Here is a 20,922-nt window from a genome sequence, read left to right on the forward strand (position 1 = left end):
AAGCCAGGTGGGCCTGCGCGAAAGTCACTAGGCATGTTGAGGCTTCGTCTGAGCTCACCGGTGTCCCGCAAGCATAAGCGAGTGGAGGTGTCCCAGGTCGGCCTCCTTGAAGCATCAGTGGTACCCCGGCCGTCTCCAGGTTTTCGCTGAGGCCCGCGGCCCTGGACCAGCCGCCCTGGGCGCGAGCAGCCGAGTATGGGAGGGCGAGGGAGGGCGGGGGAGGACGGAGGACGGCAGTGACCTCGCGGGCGCAGAGCCTGCGACCTCCGCCCTTCGGGGCCCGGGGTGGATCTCGGGCTCCCCGCTGGCCCTCCCCCGCCGCCGCCCTCCGTCAGGAAGGCGGGCCTGGAACGGCCTTGCGGGCGCGGGCCTCACGGGGTGCCTCCGGGCCGCGCAATCGCTTTCAACGAAGATGGCGCGGGGGCGGGACACGTGACTTCAGGCTCCACCCCGGCCCCGCCTCCCGCGCTCACGGCACCGGGCGGGGGACGCTGGCAGCTAGCGGCCCGCGGGAACCATGCTCCGGGGGTTGGCGGGCACCTGGGTCGTGGTCGGCGCGCTGCTCTGGGGCTGTGGGCTGGCGCTGCTGCAGGGCGGGATGCTCTACCCCCGGGAGAGCCGGTCGCGGGAGCGCAAGGAGCTGGACGGCCTCTGGAGGTTCCGCGCCGACTTCTCCCAGAACCGGCGTCGGGGCTTCGAGCAGCAGTGGTACCGGACGCCGCTGCGGGAGGTGCGGGCTCTGGGGACGGGGACCAGGGCAGGGAAGCTCCTGGAAGCCGGGTCGGGGGTGTGGGGAGTCTTCCCCTGAGCCCTCGGAACTGCCGGCCAGGAGGAGGTTAAAGATGGACGGGCCTGTGGGGGCGTGGGGTCGACCCACCTGGAGAGTGACCGGGAACGAGGAAATGGGCCGGCCCGATGTCGGTGGGGGAGGCGGAGTCGGAACAGTGTCCCGGCACCGACCTGGGGGCGGGTGGCCGCGCAGTGGCAGGAGGGGAGGCTTTGGACGTCTTGGGGCCTGCTCTGCCCTGGCAGGAAGGACCTTGGGTTCCAAGGTTCAGGTAGAGGATGGGGCTTGGCATCCAGCTGAGGATGCCCCTCTAGGCCTCCCGCCTGACTTGGATCGTGTGGGCTGAGAACTGGAGCAGGGGCAGGCCTGTGTGCCCAACCGACACTCACCTCACTTAGATCCTCTTTTTAAAGTCTTTGCCGCCCAGCCCTCATCAGCGGAGGAAGAAAGGGGCGGGCGGGGGCTGGTGCCAGGCACTTCTTGCGCAACTCAGAGTTTCCTCAGCAAACCGGCCCGTGCGCCCCGGCCAGCCTTCCTCCCTCCCTGGGGCAGTCAGTTGGTCATCTTCCTCTTAGTCAGGGTCTAGATTGACTTTGCAGATCCTTCTTGCCCTAGCCTGGTTGTAGCCATAGGCTCACCCCATTCCATGGAGATCCTGGTGCCTGCTGCCCGCTACCCTGAGAAAGAACTTATGGCCTCACCAGACCTTGGACACAAAGCATCCTAGCAGTTGGTCTCTCATCAGCAAGTTATCCATCCATTCATCCAATATTTGTTGAGTCCTTACTATGTGGCAGGGCTTGTGCCAGAAGCTGGGCAGACAGCTGTGAGGGACAGGAAATCCCTGCTTCCTTGAAGGTCACGTGTGTCTTCAGGAAGCTCTTCCCCAGGCTGCTTCCAGACTCACTGAGCTCTCTGCCCCACTCCTGCCTTGCCTTCTCCCTGAGGTGTTCAAGGGTGCGGAGGTTCAGGGGATTCCCTGCGGGGCTCAGATTCACCTGGTTCTGCCAGGACGTCCAGAGGTCGTATCTCAGGGGCCCTGGCCCCTAAGATAGTCCCCTGCCATGCTCCACGCTCTCTTCGTAGAGCTGCTCACCTGGCAGCAGAGGCCTTGTTCACTCTTTCATTCCCAGCGCCTAAAACAGCATGTAGGTGTTCACTGTGCACCACTGAGTGAGTGAGTGAGTGCGTGCGTGACTGGGTCTGCTTCATGGAGTCGCGAAAATTAAATGAGTCCGTAAAAGACATTGGTCAGTTGCTGGTGGGGTGGCCTGGAATCCGGGAGGGTCTGGGAGAAGTCATCTCGTCCAGCTTCTTCCTGTAAGTGGGGTTGCTGGGGAGGGCCCCTTAGCTTCCCAGGTGATCTGGACCTGATTCCGGTCCTTGTCTCCTCAGTCGGGCCCCAGCCTGGACATGCCGGTTCCCTCCAGCTTCAACGACGTGGGCCAGGATGGGCGGCTGAGGAGCTTCGTTGGCTGGGTGTGGTATGAACGGGAGGCCACCCTGCCCCAGCGATGGACCGAGGACCTGGGCACAAGAGTGGTGCTGAGGATCGGCAGCGCCCACTACTACGCCATCGTGGTCAGTGCAGCGAGCGGCAGGCGGAGCGAGTAGGGTGCCTGGCTCCCAGCCGTCACCTGGCAGCCTGCCTCCTGCGGTGCCCTTGGGGTGGGGGGCACACTCATGCTTCGCACTGGGGTTTGTGCCCTGTGTGGGGAGGGTGGCCTCATCTATTCCCCCAGAGCTCCCTCCCTCCACCTCTGAGGCGGGTGGCAGCTGGCAGCCCGTCCCACCCGCTCCCCCCATACTGCACTTCTACGTGAGGGAGCACCTGAGATGGCAGGGCCCCCTCCTCATATATCCCTGTGTCTGCAGTGGGTGAATGGGGTCCATGTGGCAGAGCACGAGGGGGGCCATCTCCCCTTCGAGGCTGACATCAGCAGGCTGGTCCAGAGTGGGCCCCTGTCCTCCTGCCGCATCACCATCGCCATCAACAACACGCTCTCCCCCAACACCCTGCCGCCAGGGACCATCCTGTACAAGACGGACACCTCCAAGTGAGCAGCACCTCACCCCCCTCCCCGCTCTGCCCAGTGGTCTTCCCGTCAGGGGCAGGGTGGCCTTAACAGAGGTGAGGCCCTGGCTCCGGGAGGCCAGGGAGACGTGTGAGCTGAGGTCGAAGGACCCAGGGCAAGGCCACTGTCCTCCCATCCTAGGTACCCCAAGGGTTACTTTGTCCAGAACACAAACTTTGACTTCTTCAATTACGCGGGACTGCATCGGACTGTGCTCCTCTACACCACGCCTACCGCCTACATTGATGACATCACCGTCACCACCGACGTGGACCAAGACACTGGTGAGGCTCCTGGCAGGGTCTGCCGTCAGCCAGGCCCCCAGCGGCTTTGTTCCCTGTTTGGAAAGATCCCCTAGGAGAAAGACTGTCCCATCCACCTCAGCAGCTGGAATCCAGCCTGTCCGAGCTGGCAGGGGCTGTGGAAATCACCCATCTGCTCTGACTTCACTTTGGGAGGAAGCGGGGTTTGCCTCAAATCATAGCTCGTGGTGAATAACAGCCCAGGATGCAGGAGAACCCCATGTCCCTTCCCCACTGTGCCACCCTCACTTTATCTCCCCTCACTGCAGATTAAGCTCAAAAAATAAACGGCTGTCAGCTAGGGGCTCCTCAGAAAGGTGGCCTCAGGGCGCTCTCATCTGTGTGACCCCAGGTCACATCCCTTCCTTTTCTCTCTTGTCTGATCTGTCTTGTCTCCTGCAGGGCTGGTGAATTACCAGATCGTTGTCCAGGGCAGTGAGCACTTCCAGCTGGAAGTGTGTCTTCTGGATGAGGAAGGCACGGTCGTGGCCAAGGGGACTGGGGGCCGGGGCCAGCTGCAGGTGCCCAGTGCCCACCTCTGGTGGCCGTACCTGATGCACGAATACCCTGCCTACCTGTACTCGTTGGAGGTAATGGTGGTGAGGACTGGGCTGTGGGAGGCCTTTTCCCCCCATCCAGCAGCTCTGGCTTCAGCAGGCATGGTCCTCTGATCTTCCCAGTCAGTTGGATTGAAGAGTCCCCAGCCTGCCTTTTTCCAGCCCTTGGTGGGGAGGCCCAGTTTGAAGAGCAGGCCCCAGGGGCAGGGTGGGCAAAAGTTCCTTCTTTTTTAAATTTTTAATTTTTTTACATCTTTATTGGAGTATAATTGCTTTACGATGGTGTGTCAGTTTCTGCTTTATAACAAAGTGAATCAGTTGTACACATACATATATCCCTGTGTCTCCTCCCTCTTGCATCTCCCTCCCACCCTCCCTATCCCACCCCTCTAGGTGGTCACAAAGCACCGAGCTGATCTCCCTGTGCTATGCGGCTGCTTCCCACTAGCTATCTATTTTACGTTTGGTAGTGTGTATATGTCCATGCCACTCTCTCACTTCGTCCCAACTTACCCTTCCCCCTCCCCGTATCCTCAAGTCCATTCTCTAGTAGGTCTGCATAAAAGTTCCTTCTTGTTCATGGCGGATGCCTGTACTTCCTGCATCTCTCTACCTGCTGTTCCAGAGGTGGGCTGCCGTGGTTTGCAGGGAGCCATCCTGCCGAAGTGCGGGCTGCGTTGTGTTCAGGCCATCCAGGATGCCTCATGCCCAGTGCTTGGCTTTTGCAGGTGAAGCTGACCGCACAGACGGCTGCTGGGTTTGTGTCTGACTTCTACACCCTGCCCGTGGGGATCCGTACCGTGGCTGTCACACAGAGCCAGTTCCTCATCAACGGGAAGCCTTTCTATTTCCACGGGGTCAACAAGCATGAGGATGCAGACGTGAGTTGGGGCTCCTGAGTCCCTGTGGGGGGCCATTGCTCGCCATCCCTTCCTCCGCATCCCTTGAAGTGGTTGAGGGCAGCTCAGAGCAGTTAAGCAAACCGCTCAAAACCACTGCCCGATGGGGCCTGTGCTTGGCCTGGATAGCGGGCTAACAGGGTGACTCTGAGGGGCCCAGCTCTAGTAGGAAGGGCATCTTCAACGGGGACAGGGGGCAGGGGCTCACTCTGCTGTGCTGTCCCCTAGATCCGAGGGAAGGGCTTTGACTGGCCGCTCCTGGTGAAGGACTTCAACCTGCTTCGCTGGCTGGGCGCCAATGCCTTCCGCACCAGCCACTACCCCTACGCAGAGGAGGTGATGCAGCTCTGCGACCGCTATGGGATCGTGGTCATCGACGAGAGTCCCGGAGTGGGCATCGTGCTGGCGTGAGTGCCTGTCAGCCGCACAGCCCAGCCCGCCCAGCTTGGCGCCCTGTGACCCGCTCCCTTTCCTCCCCCGGCCCCGCAGCCAGAGCTACAGCAACGTGTCTCTGCAGCACCACCTGGAGGTGATGGAGGAGATGGTCCGCAGGGACAAGAATCACCCATCTGTTGTGATGTGGTCTGTGGCCAACGAGCCTGCTTCCTTCCTGAAACCAGCTGGTTACTACTTTAAGTGAGTGCCTCTGCCTTCCCCGGGTCAGGGGTGAGACCTCAGCCCTCTGGCCCAGCTCAGCCTCGGCTGGTAGCTGCAGGAGAGCTGCAGTGGGCCCTGGGGTGGGCGTGGGCTGTGAGAGGGTCAGCACCTGCTCCCAGCCCAGGTACATCCATACCTGGTCAGTTCAGGGGACCAAGTACCCACCCACCCAGATTGTGATTTCAACCCAGTGTCTCCTTGACACACCTGAAATGAAATCCAGAGTTAACCTAACCCACTTACACACATAACTTCAAATTAAGAAAGAAAAAATATAGTGACGTGGCCTAACCGTAGTATAAGGGAGTCATTTGTAAAATAATCCGTGAGTGCATGGGCCTGACTCCCCAGAAGATGCAGTGAAGGGGTCAGGAGCTTGCATCTAGATGTGGCATCTCCCTGAAAGCACAGCTACAAAAGCTGATGACGGGGGCTGGAGAGCATAGTTGGTGACTCTGATACCGTGAGCAGCGTTTTCTTCAGTGCTGCCCTCTTCTAAAACACTGAGCCACCCCAGGTAAAGTTGCAACCAAAACCAAGTATAGTCTTCCCTCGATTTTTATGGTATCTCCATTCCTGGGAAATTTAGTGCGTGTTAAAACTGCACAAAACCACTTTGTGATGCTTCGGGTTCATCTGTAAAGGGGAATTAAGCTTTATAAAGCCGTCTTACCTAGGCACGTAATTATAAACAGGTTTGAAATGACGTGCATGTTCTAACCATTCTAAGTTACATTGTTGGACGGGACCAGGCCATCTAAAGTTCATGGTCCGTTCACTGAATGCCAGTAGCTCCCCCCATCCCCCAGGCATTGCTGTGGACAGAAATCCCACTTAGGGGTCACCTCCCCACCCTGGGCTGGCTCCCCTCGGGGTGTTCCTTGGTTCCTTCTCTTTCTTAATGGTCATGCAGTTGTAGTGTAGCCTGGAGAGGGGAATTATTTCACTTCCTGTGGAGGCAGCAGAGGCCATGGAAATACTCCCTGAGGCAGACACTGCCTGCATCCCAGTGTCCCAGATGGAGGCTCTGAGGAATGGACCCACCCGGGTGAAGCTGAGCTCCGGACACACAGCCCCAGAGCACGTGGCACAGGGATGTTGAGCCAGGCTGGTGGACGGAATTTTTTCTGTGAACGTGAAAGGATGATAAGCTTCCAGGAGCAGGTGCCTGAGGTTTCCTGTGAACCTTTTTGGGAGGTGCGGAGAAGGAGAGGCTTGATTTGGGAGCAGTGGGGATGGGGCAGGATGTAAGTAGGGCTGCCTGGGCCGGAGGTGCTCAGCTGGGCTTTGAAGCTCCCCAGGTGACAGACAGGCTGTTTCGGACAGTGGGTTAGGGACTTGCAGGTCGCAGGGCACTGTTCTGGCCTGTGGAAACCACAGCCTTCGAGTGAGAAGAGTTATAATGGGGGGGGGGGCGGTGTCAAGGAAAAGAAAACCAGCTGTGAGGAAATAGAAGAGGAAAATAGGCTTAAACAGTGAGTGAGGGTGACCTGCGCTGGGGAGGCTGAGCCCTGACCGCAGACCAGCCCCTCTGTTGGGAAGCATCCTCTCGCCACCCCTCCTTGGTTAGCAGGACTCAGTGTAAATGCCGTGTCTTCAGAGAGGCTGTGCTGACGGTCTGGTCTCGGGGATGTGCCGCCTTACGGTCTCATAGAACCCCGTGCTTCCCCTTCATCATTCCCGCCAGCGCTTGTAATTTGTTACATTCGCCCGTGTGGCTTCGCTCCATGGAGCTTCATGGCTGTTTAAGTTTCTAGTGAGTGCCCAGCGCACAGCCTGCCTCCCAGCCCCCGACTTACGTGCTAAGTTAATATCCATCCTAATCCACACCCCGTCCTATTTTCAAGAGCTTCGCCAGAGATGCAGAGCCCAGCTTTTGGCAGTGCCCAGCCCAAGGACCTCTGCTCTGTGCCTCCCACCCCTGGAGGATGGCCTCTCCTCTGGGAGGGGTGGGGGACTAGGAACTGGGGAGGAAGGAGGAAAGAATGATGTCAGGGAACGTGATGCCTAGAAGAACGTGTCTGCTTACCTGAAATACACTGGAAGGCAGGGAGGAGAGCGGTGTCTTGGGGGTCTTTTTGGCTGGGAAGATGAGAAGGAGAGGATGCGGGATGAGAGTCCTCCCTGGACTGACTGACGGTGCCGTGTCTTCTGCCCTCCGTGGACAGGACGCTGATTGCCCACACCAAAGCCTTGGACCCCTCCCGGCCCGTGACCTTTGTGACCAACTCCAACTATGAAGCAGACCTGGGGGTGAGCCTGGGGGTCTCCATGCCACGTCTCCCCTCTGCCTGTCCTCTCATCCTGCCCGGATGCTTGCTGACATGAGCCGCTGGGAGGGACCACAGCAGCCAGTCCACCCATTTCCATAGATGGTCTTTAGGTTAAAGAGGACTGCCCGTTGACTTGCCAGGCAGTGTGGCTTCTTGAATCTAAGGAGGCTGGGCACAGGGAGGGCGAATTCATTCTCTGTTCAGACTCACCAGTTTTTATGCCCCTCAGTTTAATAGGCTCAGAAAAGGGTAGAGGTTTAAGGGAGCCTAAAGTCATCATCGTCCCGTTTCTCAAACCTGGCTGATCGTCAGAACCACTAAGGGAAGCTTTCTGAAAGTGTAGATATCTGGATTCTGAGATTCTGATTTAGTAAAGTCCAGGGTGGGAATCTGAGTTTTTAAAAAACTCCTCAGTGATTCCAGTCATCAACCCAGCTTTGGGAACCGGACTAGACTAGACTAGATCCAGACCCTGGGATTGAGAATCAAAGGAACAGGCTCACACAGCCGGCCAGACCCCACGGCCACCCTCGCGGTCCCTGGGCGCAGCAGCCCCTCGGAAGCCGTGTTGAGTTGCACGGAAGCTGTAAAACATGGGAGCGAGAAGATGCTCCTCCGCTAGAGAACTGAGGCCAGTACTTAAAAGTGCTCCAGAGAGAGAAATCATGTAAAGGAGAAAGAATGGATGAGAAAACCTATGCACAAGTATAAATTGTGAGCACTGTCATTTTGACATGGATGGGACAGTTTGTAGCCCTGGTGTTCCTGTGCCATCCCTCGACAACACCCCCTTGAAGGAGTGCGAAGACTGTGGTCAAATACCAGTGTGACACAGGCAGACCTGGACTTTCTCAGAGCCTAAGTGATGTCCCTTCCCATTCTAGTGGGCAGGGGAGCCTCTGCCGGTCCCCCCAGAAGGTTGCCAGGCTCACCTGGCGGGGTGTGTGAGCCATGGTCGTGGTCATGTGCCCACCCAGAGGCACCGCTTTGCACCTGAGTCTTTCCGCCACCAGTTCGGAAAGGTGCCGAGGTCACTTGGGAAAGACAGACCACGACACAGTGCAGACTTTGGAGGTGGGTGTGGGTTCAGGTGAGCTTTGCTGCCCACTGAGCACCACACTGTTCAGATTCGAGGCAGTCCCGCCCCATCATCTGGGCTACCCTCCTAGGAGGGAATTTTCCAGCCACTTTATGGCCCACAGTACTAGCTCAGGAAGGTGAATCAAGAGGCTTTGTGAGGAGAAAAACTGCCTTTGTCCCTTAGTTGGGAACACTTCTCCAGGGCCAGGGGGACAGCCAGTGACAGGAGCACAACCTAAAGAGGAACACAGTCGGGTTGGGATGGGCCCTGGGCTCCCACTGGGGCCAGCGTGCTGGGCACCCTCCCCTGAGCCCAGCTGCAGCCAGATTGGGGGCACCAGCCCAGAGTTAAGAGACTTGTTCGATTCAGGTCTTTTCTAACCCCACGTCCTATACGTGTGAGCATCCAACTCATTTCTTTTTTAAAATTAATTAATTTTATTTTTGGCTGTGTTGGGTCTTCGTTGCTGCACACGGGCTTTCTCTAGTTGCGGCGAGCGGGGGCTACTCTTCGTTGCGGTGCGCGGGCTTCCCATCGCAGTGGCTTCTCTTGTTGCGGAGCATGGGCTCTAGGCGCATGGGCTTCAGTGGTTGTGGCACGTGGGCTCAGTAGTTGTGGCTCGTGGGCTCTAGAGCGCAGGCTCAGTAGTTGTGGCACACGGGCTTAGTTACTCCACAGCATGTGGGATCTTCCCAGACCAGGGCTCGAACCAGTGTACCCTGCATTGGCAGGCGGATTCTTAGCCACTGCGCCACCAGGGAAGTCCCCTAACTCATTTCTGTGTCCCCTTCTTACCTCCTGTGCCAGAAGTGCTGCCCCCCCGCCCAAGTATAAGTCCGAACGCTATCCTACACTCTCCTGGTTCGTGAACATGTTTTAACACTCTTCCAGGTGCCTTATGTGGACGTCATCTGTGTGAACAGTTACTACTCCTGGTATCATGACTACGGGCACATGGAAGTGATTCAGCTGCAGCTGGCAACCCAGTTTGAGAGCTGGTATAAGACCTACCAGAAGCCAATTATTCAGAGCGAGTACGGAGCAGAAACCATCACAGGGTTTCACGAGGTAAGTAGTGTAGACATTCGAGTTATTTTTTCGCTCTCTTGGACAGTGATGTCATTCACTGCCCCAGGCTAGAAAGGTGCCTCCTTCCCGGTCCCTCACTTGTCCTGATGACCTCCTATAGCTCACCAGGCTCACCTTAACCTACACCTCCACATGGCTGCCCTGGGCTCAGCCTCTGCCTCACTTGAGTGGTCCTCAGACAGCCTCCCACTAGCTGGCCAAATGGTCTTTGGAGCAAATCCAAACCTTGGGAGTCCCGTCACTGGCTTCTCCTGGCCCACAGGACGAAGCCCTAATCTGTGGTCAGGGCTGTCAACACCCTTTGCCCTGTGCCATCTCCCAGGCCTTCATCCTCCTTTGCCTTCAGTCCTGGACCCTGGCCTGTTTTCGCTGTGCTCACTGGCCTCTGCTCTGGCTTGGCCTGTTCCTTCTACCTAGAATGCCCTTCTTAGCACCATAATCATCAACTAATGGATTCTGTTTTGTTTTTTTTAAGGGATTATTTATTTATTTACTTGTGTATTTATGTATGTATGTATGTATTTATTTATTTTGGGCTGCATTGGGTCTTTGTTGCACCGCGGGCTTTCTCTAGTTGTGGCAAGCGGGGGCTACTCTTAGTTGCGGTGCACGGGCTTCTCATTGTGATGGCTTCTCTTGTTGTGGGGCACGGGCTGTAGGCACACAGGCTCAGTAGTTGTGGCGTGTGGGCTCAGTAGTTGTGGCTCGCGGGCTCTAGAGCACAGGCTCAGTAGTTGTGGCGCACGGGCTTAGTTGCTCCGCAGCATGTGGGATCTTCCCGGACCAGGGCTCGAACCCATGTCTCCTGCATTGCCAGGTGGATTCCTAACCATTGCACCACCAGGGAAGCCCAACTAATGGATTCTTACTCAGCATTTGAGCCTCAGCTTAGGTGGCCCCTCTTTGGTGAGGTTTACCCCACCTGCCTGGGCAGAGGAAACTCTTCCCCCTGCTCCGTCTCTGTCTCAGCATTTCTCACTGTGCACTGTCATGATCTCTTTGGCTCTCTCCTTGACCAGACCGAGGGCTCCAGGAGGGAGACTAAATCCTATTTATCGTTGCTTCCCAAGCACTCAGCAGGGTCCGGCACACAGCGGGTGCTAACTGATACTTGTTAAGGCAATGAGTGAGATCTTGGAGCAAGATTTTGGTTTTGGGGGGAGTTTTTTTTTTTTGGCTGCGTTGCACGGCATGCAGGATCTTAGTTCCTCGACCAGGGATTGAACCCACACCCCCTGCATTGGAAGCATGGAGTCTTAACCACTGGACCACCAGGGAAGTCGTTGGAGCAAGGTTTAATCACTAGCTTTTTCTCCTTGTTTTGTCCATTTCCTCACCAAAGATAGGCTGTTTTGTCTTGTGGGGATTGTTTTCATGTGGATTCTTGAACCCCAGCCAGCTGACACTCACCTGTCACAACGGCTGGGGTTCCTTGTTGACACATTTCTTCATTTGCTGATCCTTAGTAGGTTGAACAGTAACCCAAATGGACTCCCTTATTCTGTTCACACCCTTAAATTCATCTTGCCTACACAGAGTGCCACTTGGACAGACTGCTAATGTAGGGGGAAGTATCTTATAAAGACAAAGTATGTACATTTGTCCTCCCTCTTTGAAAAGGTGACCAACTCCGAATTTTTAACAAATTCTGAAAAGGACTTCCCTGGTGGTCCAGTGGTTAAGACTTCCCCTTCCAATGTAGGGGGTGTGGGTTCGATCTCTGGTCCGGGAGCTAAGATCCCACATGCCTCCCGGCCAAGAAACCAAAACATAAAACAGAAGCAGAATTGTAACAAATTCAATAAAGATTTTTTTTAAAAAAGGGAAATTCTGAAAGAGTCTGGGTCAGCACTCTCTGATAGTGCCTTTGTGGTGATGGAAATGTTCTAGACCTGCACCGTCCAGAACGGGAGCCACTGCCACGTGTGACTTTTGAGGACTTGGAACGTGACTAGCGTGACTGATGTAGTTTAAAGTAGTTTTAAATTTAAATAACCTCGTGTGGCTAGCGTTAGACAAGGCAGGGTCATTTCCATTAAAACACAGAAGGAACTCGACATCTTGCCCTGCCCTCAAATCCTGCTTTGGAACTGCAGCAAAACAGGGCTCAGTGGTACAGTCGTATCTTCGGTGTATAGCAGCTTTCACTGTTGTCGTTCTGTATCTTTTTTTTTTTTGGCTGTGCCACGAGGCATACAGTATCTTAGTTCCCCGACCAGGGATCGAACCTGTGCCCCCTGCAGTGGTGCAGTGGAAGCACAGCGTCTTAACCACTGGACTGCCAGGGAAGTCCCTATAATAGCATTTTTTTCCTATAATAGCATTTTTATTTATTTATTTATTTATTTTGGCTGCGCCAGGCCCTAGTTGTGGCACTCGGGATCTTTAGTTGTGGCATATGGGATCTAGTTCCCTGACCCTATCTTTCTAGTTTGTCACTTTGTCTCCAACGCCTGCCATATAAGCAGATACTAAATAATTATTTGTTGAATGGATGAATGGGCTAAACAGCAGCTACTTACCCAGAAGAGATACAGATGAATCTGAGGCGAGTTAAATCTGAGTCACACTAGTTCTCAAAGTATGCACTGGCAGCTACTTCAAACTTGAGTTTTAAATTTATTATCCAGAGACATACTTTTACTCCTAGTGTAGTTCAGCTTTAAGACTGCACTGGGGAATAGAGATGTTAAAGATAAAGCAAATATTAAATTCTGTTTATGGGAATTCCCTGGTGGTCCAGTGGTTAGGACTTGGCACTTTCACTGCCGAGGGCCCCAGTTCAATCCCTGGTCAGGGAACTAAGATCCTGCGTGCCACGCAGTGTGGCCAAAAAAACCCAGTTACTAATTAAGGTGTTTTTTTTGTTTGTTTGTTTTTTTACCCTGGGCTATGTCATACCCTGGCTGTGTCCCTACACCAGCATCAGCAAGTCCTGCAGTCACTATAGCCCACCATGAGGACAGATATTTTGGTCATCACGTGGATCTTTATTTTTATCTAACATTTACAGTCCTGCTTGTTCTGAGTCCTAAATTCTCTTTGCCTTGACTTCCAGGACCCACCTCTGATGTTCAGTGAAGAGTACCAGAAAGGCCTGCTTGAGCAGTATCACGTGGTTCTGGATCAAAAACGAAAAGAATATGTGGTTGGAGAGCTCATCTGGAATTTTGCTGATTTTATGACTGACCAGTGTAAGTGGCAGTTCGGTGCATGGAATGTACTGCTTCTCCTTTTTTCAGGTTGGCATTTTAGTTCAGGACGTTTGGTTGTAAGAACCCTGGAAACAAGAAGGGGGAAAGCTGATGTAATCAATGCAGGCTACATAGAGGATTCCCTAGGAAAAGTAAGTTGCTTTTAGCAAGCAGCCATCACTTGCTGGCTGCCTAAATCATTTTAAGGTAAACAAGCAAATGGGAGAGGCTACCGTCTCAAGGCAGAGGTGGCTAGCTTACCTCTGTGTTTCACCACAGTATGAGGAAAAAGTGGACCTCGTACTGGATTTATTTGTGGGATATACTCATTATTCCAGAATAAGGTACAAAGCCCGAGGAACTTCAGATATTTCAGTCTGTTTTATATTATTCACTTATAAAAGGCAAGTTTGCCAAATACAGGTTAAGTGTCAAAAGGTTTTGAATGTGGGAGTGTTTAAAAGCTTTCAAGGTGAATACGACCTGTACTTTCTCAAGTGGGGATAATGAGGGCTACTTCACAAAAGTTCCAAATGAGTTTCCCATTTCTTTCTATCCCTCTAGGTAACTAGCTTCTTGATATACCATAAACTTAGGATAGCAATCTGGAGAGGAAGGGAAGGATTTGGTAGTAGTGGGAATTACATTACATTGCTTATGGGGAAAGACAGGTTTTTAGAAGGTTAAAGGTTTGTTTTGATATATTTTTATTTATTTATTTGGTTGCACCGGATCTCAGTTGTGGCAGGCAGGCTCCTTTGTTGCAGCTCGCTGGCTCCTTAGTTGTGGCATGCGAACTCTTAGTTGCAGCATGCATGTGGGATCTAGTTCCCTGACCCGGCATCAAACCCGGGCCCCCTGCATTGGGAGCACGGAGTCTTAACCACTGTGCCACGAGGGAAGTCCCTAGAAGATTAAGGTTTAATTAAAAATCCGAATGGGAGAGGTGAAGAAAAAAAGAGAGAGCATGAGCCTCCACTCTGCTTTTGGCAAATGAGATTAACAGCTCCTGGAAATAAGCTTGGATGGAAGTCTAGTTTTGTGACTAGGTGCACTGCTTCGCATAGTAAGGAATTAGCTGTGTGACCCTGTACAAGGTACCTACCTTTTCACAAGCCTGTAAAGTGGGGCTAACGCCTACCACCTTGCAGGTTGACACAGGGATTCCATTTGACGAAGCGCTTGGCACAGTGCCTGGCGTTTGCTTTTCGTGGAAGAAATTATTGTTGTCTTGAGCTTTTCAGTGGGAAAGACCTGCTTTCCATTTAACAGAAGCGGTGGTTTCTCTAGGAGATGGAGGGGTTCGCTGGGAGTGTAGCTGCTCCTTTCCCAGCTCCAGCTCTGGCGGACTTGCCACCAGGGATGGGGACCCAGCTGAAAGTCTGCCCAGCGGGACTTTAAAATCTACGAGTAGCTCCCTCTTAGGCGCCTGTGACTGGTCAAGTCTCTGGCTCCCACTAGCACAGTTGTCTCCTCAGAGAGGCGCAAGCCTTTCCAAGGGGAACTTTGTCTCAGCCCTGCTCCAGCTACCAGGCAGGTGGGTACCCATAATGTCTTAAACCTTATTTTGCAAGTAAAAGATAAATAATTTTGGATTACTTCCCTAACAGAAGAAAAATTAACACGCCAGGGAGCTAAGTGTTTTTGGGGAGCAGTGGTATTTAAATCTTTAACCCGTTAAGGGGCCACTTCATCAGATACCACTTCAGACCAAGCATCTCTAAACCATGAGGACCTCTCTGTTTAGTGCCCAGCTTGGCTCCAGGCTGGTTGTGACTTGGCCCATCAGAAGTCATCTGAAATACCTTTTGCCTTGTTTTTAGCACCACAGAGGCCGATAGGGAATAGAAAAGGGATCTTCACTCGTCAGAGACAACCGAAAAGTGCAGCATTCCTGTTGCGAGAGAGATACTGGAAACTTGCCAATGAAACCAAGTGCCACCGGTCAGCTGTGAAGTCACAGTGCGTGGGAAACAGCCCGTTTACTTTTTAAGCAAGAACTACCTCTCTGCCGACCAGGGCTCTGTCAGCCCCTCCTTCCCAAGTAGGGGGCGACTTCCACAGGACACAGAGCAAGCGCTTCCTGGACTGTGCATGGCAGACCGGGAAGTTTTCTGGTCTGGATTTTGTGGTCATTTGCTAGAAGGGAACGTTAGAGGTGAAAATAAAGGCTTTTGTAGTATGAGAGTAAAGAGTTGGCTTAAAAGCGACCATCCGTAAATTCAATGATGTGTACTGCTGAAGCATCGGAAATGGTTTTTCTGTGTCAGGCTGTTTTCATGGCCTTAACCGAGTATGGAGTCTTGAGAAACCTCTGCTTCAGCACTCGCCACAGTCAGAGTCGCTGGTTACAGACTGTGTGCTGCCACAGGAACAGCCCTGCCGCTTTGGGGCCACCTGTGCTCAGATGCCACCTGTGCTTTAGGCCGGCCTTGACTTGAGTGGGTGACAGTAAAAGACAAGTGCTAGTAACTCCACAGATAAGCCGAAGTCCCAGCACATTCACAGAAAGTAGTATCATGCTGGAATAATGCACAAGGTTGAGGTACCAGTTTCCAGAGTTAAGCTGACACGTAAGCATAAGAAAGGTAAGAGTTGAGGAATGTCAGAATTGGAAGGGAGCTGAGAGGTTACCAGTTCTTCTGGGACGTTCTTCCAACCTCAGCCATAGTTTTTTCTGGACTGAGAGGGATAGATGGGCGTAGAAGCCCACTGGGCCATCACAGCTGACTTCAGTGAATGTGATGAGGCCTCTTTAAACGGGCTGGGCCTGCAGACAAGTAGGACAGGCTTTTGTACCTCTGGGTGACGCCACCCGCTCTGCTCCTGAGGATGGTCTTTCCTTATGGAATCTTTCCTTCTCCTCCTCCTCTTCCACAGGCTCCATTAAGGCAAGTAAGGCACATTGTTTGTAAGAGTTCAGTGTTCATCTATCTTGGTTTAAAGCTGAAAGCTTTGGAAAAATACTGTCCAATCAAATAGAAGACCATGAAACAATACAATTCTTAATACAGAGCTTGATCCACTTCACTTGCGGGGGATTTCACATCTCAGCACATGCCCTTTTTTACCCTTCCTTTCCAAGCTCCGTGAAAGGAACAGTACAGATAATTTAACCTCATTTTAGTGGCCGTCTTTAGACCATCTTTAAGAAATGAGAGTGTAGTCAGTTCAAATAATAAGTTAGGAATTCTAGTGGTTACATATTTCTTTCATTACCACTAAACTTAAGTCCCTTGGAGTAATCAAGTTTTGTGTTCCAGTTTAATGTCAAGGAATAATATATAAAACTCTTTACTTGACAAACATTAAAAAAAAAAATTAAACATCACAAACACACTTAAATGTTTTACAAATTAGAGGTAAGGTCCATTTCTTAAGTCCTAAGGTTCTAACACAGGGCACATTTGTTCTATTCAATAAACTATGGCTAACTGCATTTCAAATGGAATCATCTTTCTTACAGATGTTAACTTTTTAGATGATAACAGTGGAGTGTTCGAGATGAGCTAAAGTAAAGCAGTGGGAAGACAGCTGTTAAGCAGTAACATCTTTTTCATTAATTCTGGACAACCACATACATCATAAATCAACAGGAATTCCAAGAACTAGAATCTCTGAGAATTCTGCGTGTGTCTTCTCTAAGTTACATATAATTTAAGAGAAGAATCAACCCAGTACACCTGTAGAAATACATTTCAGTACACGTAGAAATGAAGCTACAGAAACAATTTCAAGAATAATTTATAAGACTGAATTCATTTCTGCTTCTTTTTTGAAATGCAGTACTGCAGTATAAGAATGAGGGCAGCACAACTTCCACAGGTAACTTCTACATTTATTTTATACCAAAAAGTTATGTGCAACAAATAAACATTCTTACATATTTACATTTGTTTTTACCAGTTAGCAAAACTGTGTCCTAAATCTCTGATAAAGAGTATTTCTATCTATATTAAAGGGGAAATCTGCCCAGTGAACTCCATTTTAAATGAATGTTTACTCTGGAGCTTAAAGCACTAGTAATAAATATTTTTGATGGAACGTACTATACAGATCATACACCTAATACTTAGGCCATGCTTAATAGTTTTATAACAAAACATTTCACCTTTTCTGGGCTAATTTGTCAAAAAAAATGTTTAACCAAGTAGCCTGGACTCCTACCCCCGCCCCCTTTGATTTATTGAAGGGTAGCTCTCACAAATTAGGAATCATAAGTGCTGCCTAAAATATCTGAATAGAAATGTTTCACCAGTGCTTGCCTGTTGGGGAGAAATACACGAGGACAAAGACTGAATATCAGGTATTCCTTCCCAAATAGGTTACCAAAAATAATAGTGGGTTTCTTGTTGGCATTTGTTCAATACTGATTTTTCAGGACAAGATCTGTCAGCATTCATTGGTGTCAAGCTTTGCTGAAGACAACTTTGCACTTTTGCTGATAGTCTTAAAAATAAATGAAATACAAGAAAACTAAAGCCAACTAACAGTTTTAATTTCACTGTAGTCTTCGTCCTGTATCCTACCTAGTAGGTCCAAGGATCTCTTGTACCAAATGATAGATCTTTGTCTCTTTGTAAGAAAATAGTCAATGCTTTCAACATCCTTAGAAGTAATGGATTTAAGGAGAGGCTCTATACATCAAGTAAAAGTAATTCCTGGCACACAGCTAGTCAAACCTGAGTTATTTCACCAGACGTTTACCCTCACTGATAGCAACTAGCTGCAATGAAAAATACCAAATCCTCCAAACCACCTAGATTCCCTAGAATTTATCATCTAACTACAACTTCTCTTATTTCTTCAAATGATAGGACTGTCAAATAGATAAGAGGCTTCGTTGTTACAAGTCATTTTGAAAACCAAGAAGCAGAAATTCAGTTTCTTCCCTAATCTGTTCTTCCACATTGGTGGCTAATAATGTTGCAGTGTTTAAATATTCTGTCTAAAATAGTCAAAATAGGGGGCTTCCCTGGTGGCGCAGTGGTTGAGAGTCCGCCTGCCGACGCGGGGGATGCGGGTTCGTGCCCCGGTTCGGGAAGATCCCACATGCCGCGGAGCGGCTGGGCCCGTGAGCCATGGCCGCTGAGCCTGCGCGTCCGGAGCCTGTGCTCCGCAACGGGAGAGGCCACAGCAGTGAGAGGCCTGCGTACCGCGCAAAAAAAAAAAAAAGATAAAATAGTCAAAATAGCCCTCAGATTTTATAACATGGGGTTTTCCCCCTCTTCTGGGGTGTAATTGAGGATGTAGAGGGAAGCCTAAATTCTTCCCGGGCAAAAATACCAAATCACACGCATGGGGGAGGGGAGGCGCGGGGGACGGGGGCGGGTCCTTTGCTTACAGCGAAACAGGCGTCACCGCGCTGGTATTTCAGGCAGCACATGGTCATTACCCAGTGAAAAGAAGGATATTAATTCTGGGGTCATAGGAATGTGGCAACAATTTTTCTACAACTGAAACAGTGGTTTACCCAAGGCTTAGAAAAGCAAAGGAAAAACTCGAAGGGTCTGGCTGAACACTGACGTTCTCTCATGTAAGAGTTGAAGATGTTCGCAAGAACGCAACATCAAGACAAGCTTTAACTCTACTCTAACTGATTGATACAAAATATGGTGAAAAACAATTTTAAATTGGTACACGAGGAACTTGTTTAGCACGACCAGAGTTATATATACCACGAAGTCTTCACCGTGAAGCCAGTTCCACTCTAGCGGAGAAAAGAGAAGCAGTAAACTGCTGGGTAGACGGGAAGCACTGCTACAAGACGACCTCGTTGCACGGTTTTCCAGCATTAGGACTTGTTTCTCCATAAATATCAGACATCTAATCAATGCTTTCTAGAGTTCTTTAACTATAGAAACAAGAACAATACATAGATAATAAAACAGGCATTGAAATATTCACATTCTTGGGAGAACATAAGCCTTGATGAAATCTGAATTAAGCTATCTTTTACAAAACTGGTTTAAACTGGTTGAAAGTACATTACAACTCAGATTTTATACCTGCCTTGGGCCAGAAGAATACACTGCATCAATTATGACAGTTAGTTGGAAACTGCTGAACAGTTGCTGACTCTGCACGTTACAGTTTACAGAGCAGAGCCTGTCCCCTCCCTTCAAAAGAAGGCAAATAAAGCACTCAAAAGTTACCCGGTCTCTTTTTAACATAATGATGAATGGAATTGGAGGCAAAAACATGGCTACTACTTCTCAATCTAAGGAATAAAATGATCATACGGAACCTTTCTATAGAATGCAAGTTTTCTACTTCATGCTAAGAAAGGAAGGAAGGACACTTCTGCCCAAGTTCAACACACAAAATATTTGGTTTGAGATTTAAGACAGAAGGCACTTTTAACAATCTGATATAAGATGTTAACCATAGAAACATACTGTCACTATTTCATTTGGGCTTATTCAGATCACTTTCACAAACTCTGCATTTGGGTAGTTATTAGAAAGAGTACTGTATTTCACCTTGAGATATTTCTACCTTTAGTACTCCTCTCCCAGTTAAGCAAACTGAGCAGCATGTCAGCCCTAAAGTTTACAAATCCAGTATCTGACTCTAAAACAATTAAACTAGACGTCTGGTTAATTAGTGTAGAAAGAAGCAGGGAAAACACTACAGAGCTACCCAAGAGCAATCCTGCTCTGGAGCGACTGGGCTTCTACTGATGATTTCAAAGTCAATACTGTTTGGTTGACTGGCACCAATGTTAAGGAAAATTATCTGCATGAAAATTCAACTGTTGTAAGAGATTTTACCTAAAAATGCCATATTAATATTACCAGCTTTTCTCCAAAGAAATCTACCCATTTTCCCATCTTTAGTACCCTGAAGGCCTTGGACTTGAAAGTCTGGTCACATGACTCATTCTGTAAGGTTATAATTGATCCAGTTTTATGACTAGGTACAAGCTTGACTTGAATGTCCAAATTTAGTTTCCTCCTTTCAGAGGAAGGAGATGAAAGGGAACCAATCACCCTATTATTTTTGCTGTCAATGCTAGACCCACAGCTCTCAGTGCTTTTCACAAGATGCTCTGTATGGACTTACTATTTTCACTATTTCTTCAGTCAACGTTAAGCTGACATTTCTTCATTGCTACACTTCAACTAAACTGTACAGTAAGTTCTGCAGGGATGGATCCAATAGTTCTACCTTTATTTACAAATATCACATGAATGGATTCTAGTTGAATCTACATGTTTAAATCCATCAGCTAAAAACATTACATATTGTAAACATGGCAATATTTAATACAGTATCTATTCTAAAATATTTTCATGTCATGATCACATTTGTTATAGCTGAAATGTAATTTATACACATTAGAGAATTACTAGCAATGGTTGCTCACTTTACATTGAGGGAAGGAGGCTAGGGCTACATTTATTATTTCAGAAACATCTCCAAAGTAAAGTTAAAGCTTGTCTTTGATTGGCTCGGCGTATCCTCTTTTTTTCTTTTTTTTTTTTTGTATCCATATTTAAAATGAAGATTGACACAGAAAATAGCTAGAGCTCCTTCTAATTTACAGGATTTTAAAAAATCAGTTTAAGATTCTTAGGGAAAGTGTCTGTTGTGAAGAATTAAAAAAACAACAACAACAACAACCAAACTGCTGCAAAATAAACTTAATGGAAAAAGGGACTTCAGACTGTCAGTTAAGAGTTCGTCAGGTGGTTAGTCCTGCTTGGGCTGCAGTTGCCGTTTCCAGGCCTCATTCAAGTAAACTAGTCGTTTGTAGTTGATGATAAGAAGAATGAAGTTCAGCACATATGTGATGACGCAGATTATGCAAAACTCCTTCAGCACAAAGTACAGGATGTAGGCCAGGTACAAAGACCCCACTACAGACATGATGGAGGATGTCATGAGGATTAAAGCTGCAACTGCACTTGCTGTCAGGCCTGCAAGAGAAAGAGACACTTGGCTCAATCAGACCTTGACACTGGAGAGAGAGTTTCTGAGTTAAAAGGTAACATTTTGTGATTTG

The 20,922-nt window shown here is 49.9% G+C and overlaps 3 protein-coding genes across 3 annotated transcripts in view; 1 reads left to right on the top strand and 2 right to left on the bottom strand.

Annotated features, from left to right (window-relative positions):
* CRCP (CGRP receptor component) overlaps positions 1–632 on the bottom strand; it is a 118,790-nt gene extending 118,158 nt beyond the window's left edge. Inside the window, exon 1 of the mRNA XM_022588168.3 lies at positions 59–632. The gene's annotated coding sequence lies outside the window, so the exon portion shown is untranslated. The remainder of the gene's footprint in view (positions 1–58) is intronic.
* On the top strand, positions 487–18,096 carry GUSB (glucuronidase beta). Its single transcript, XM_022588156.3, has 12 exons — positions 487–730; positions 2,183–2,368; positions 2,663–2,844; positions 3,004–3,146; positions 3,567–3,754; positions 4,450–4,602; positions 4,849–5,027; positions 5,110–5,256; positions 7,446–7,530; positions 9,523–9,699; positions 12,779–12,914; positions 14,738–18,096. Exons 1-12 carry the CDS (start codon positions 518–520, stop codon positions 14,905–14,907), a joined length of 1,959 nt encoding a protein of 652 aa, XP_022443864.1. The 5' UTR covers positions 487–517; the 3' UTR covers positions 14,908–18,096.
* The window catches only part of VKORC1L1 (vitamin K epoxide reductase complex subunit 1L1), a 58,208-nt gene continuing 53,445 nt past the window's right edge, over positions 16,160–20,922 (bottom strand). The window contains exon 3 of the mRNA XM_022588167.2: positions 16,160–20,836. Coding sequence (XP_022443875.2) covers positions 20,610–20,836 — 227 coding nt within the window. The 3' untranslated portion in view covers positions 16,160–20,609. The remainder of the gene's footprint in view (positions 20,837–20,922) is intronic.

This window comes from Delphinapterus leucas, chromosome 15, assembly GCF_059928025.1.
Source record: "Delphinapterus leucas isolate spDelLeu-1000000601 "Yukka" chromosome 15, BTC_Dleu_Yukka2, whole genome shotgun sequence".
Taxonomy (NCBI): domain Eukaryota; kingdom Metazoa; phylum Chordata; class Mammalia; order Artiodactyla; family Monodontidae; genus Delphinapterus; species Delphinapterus leucas.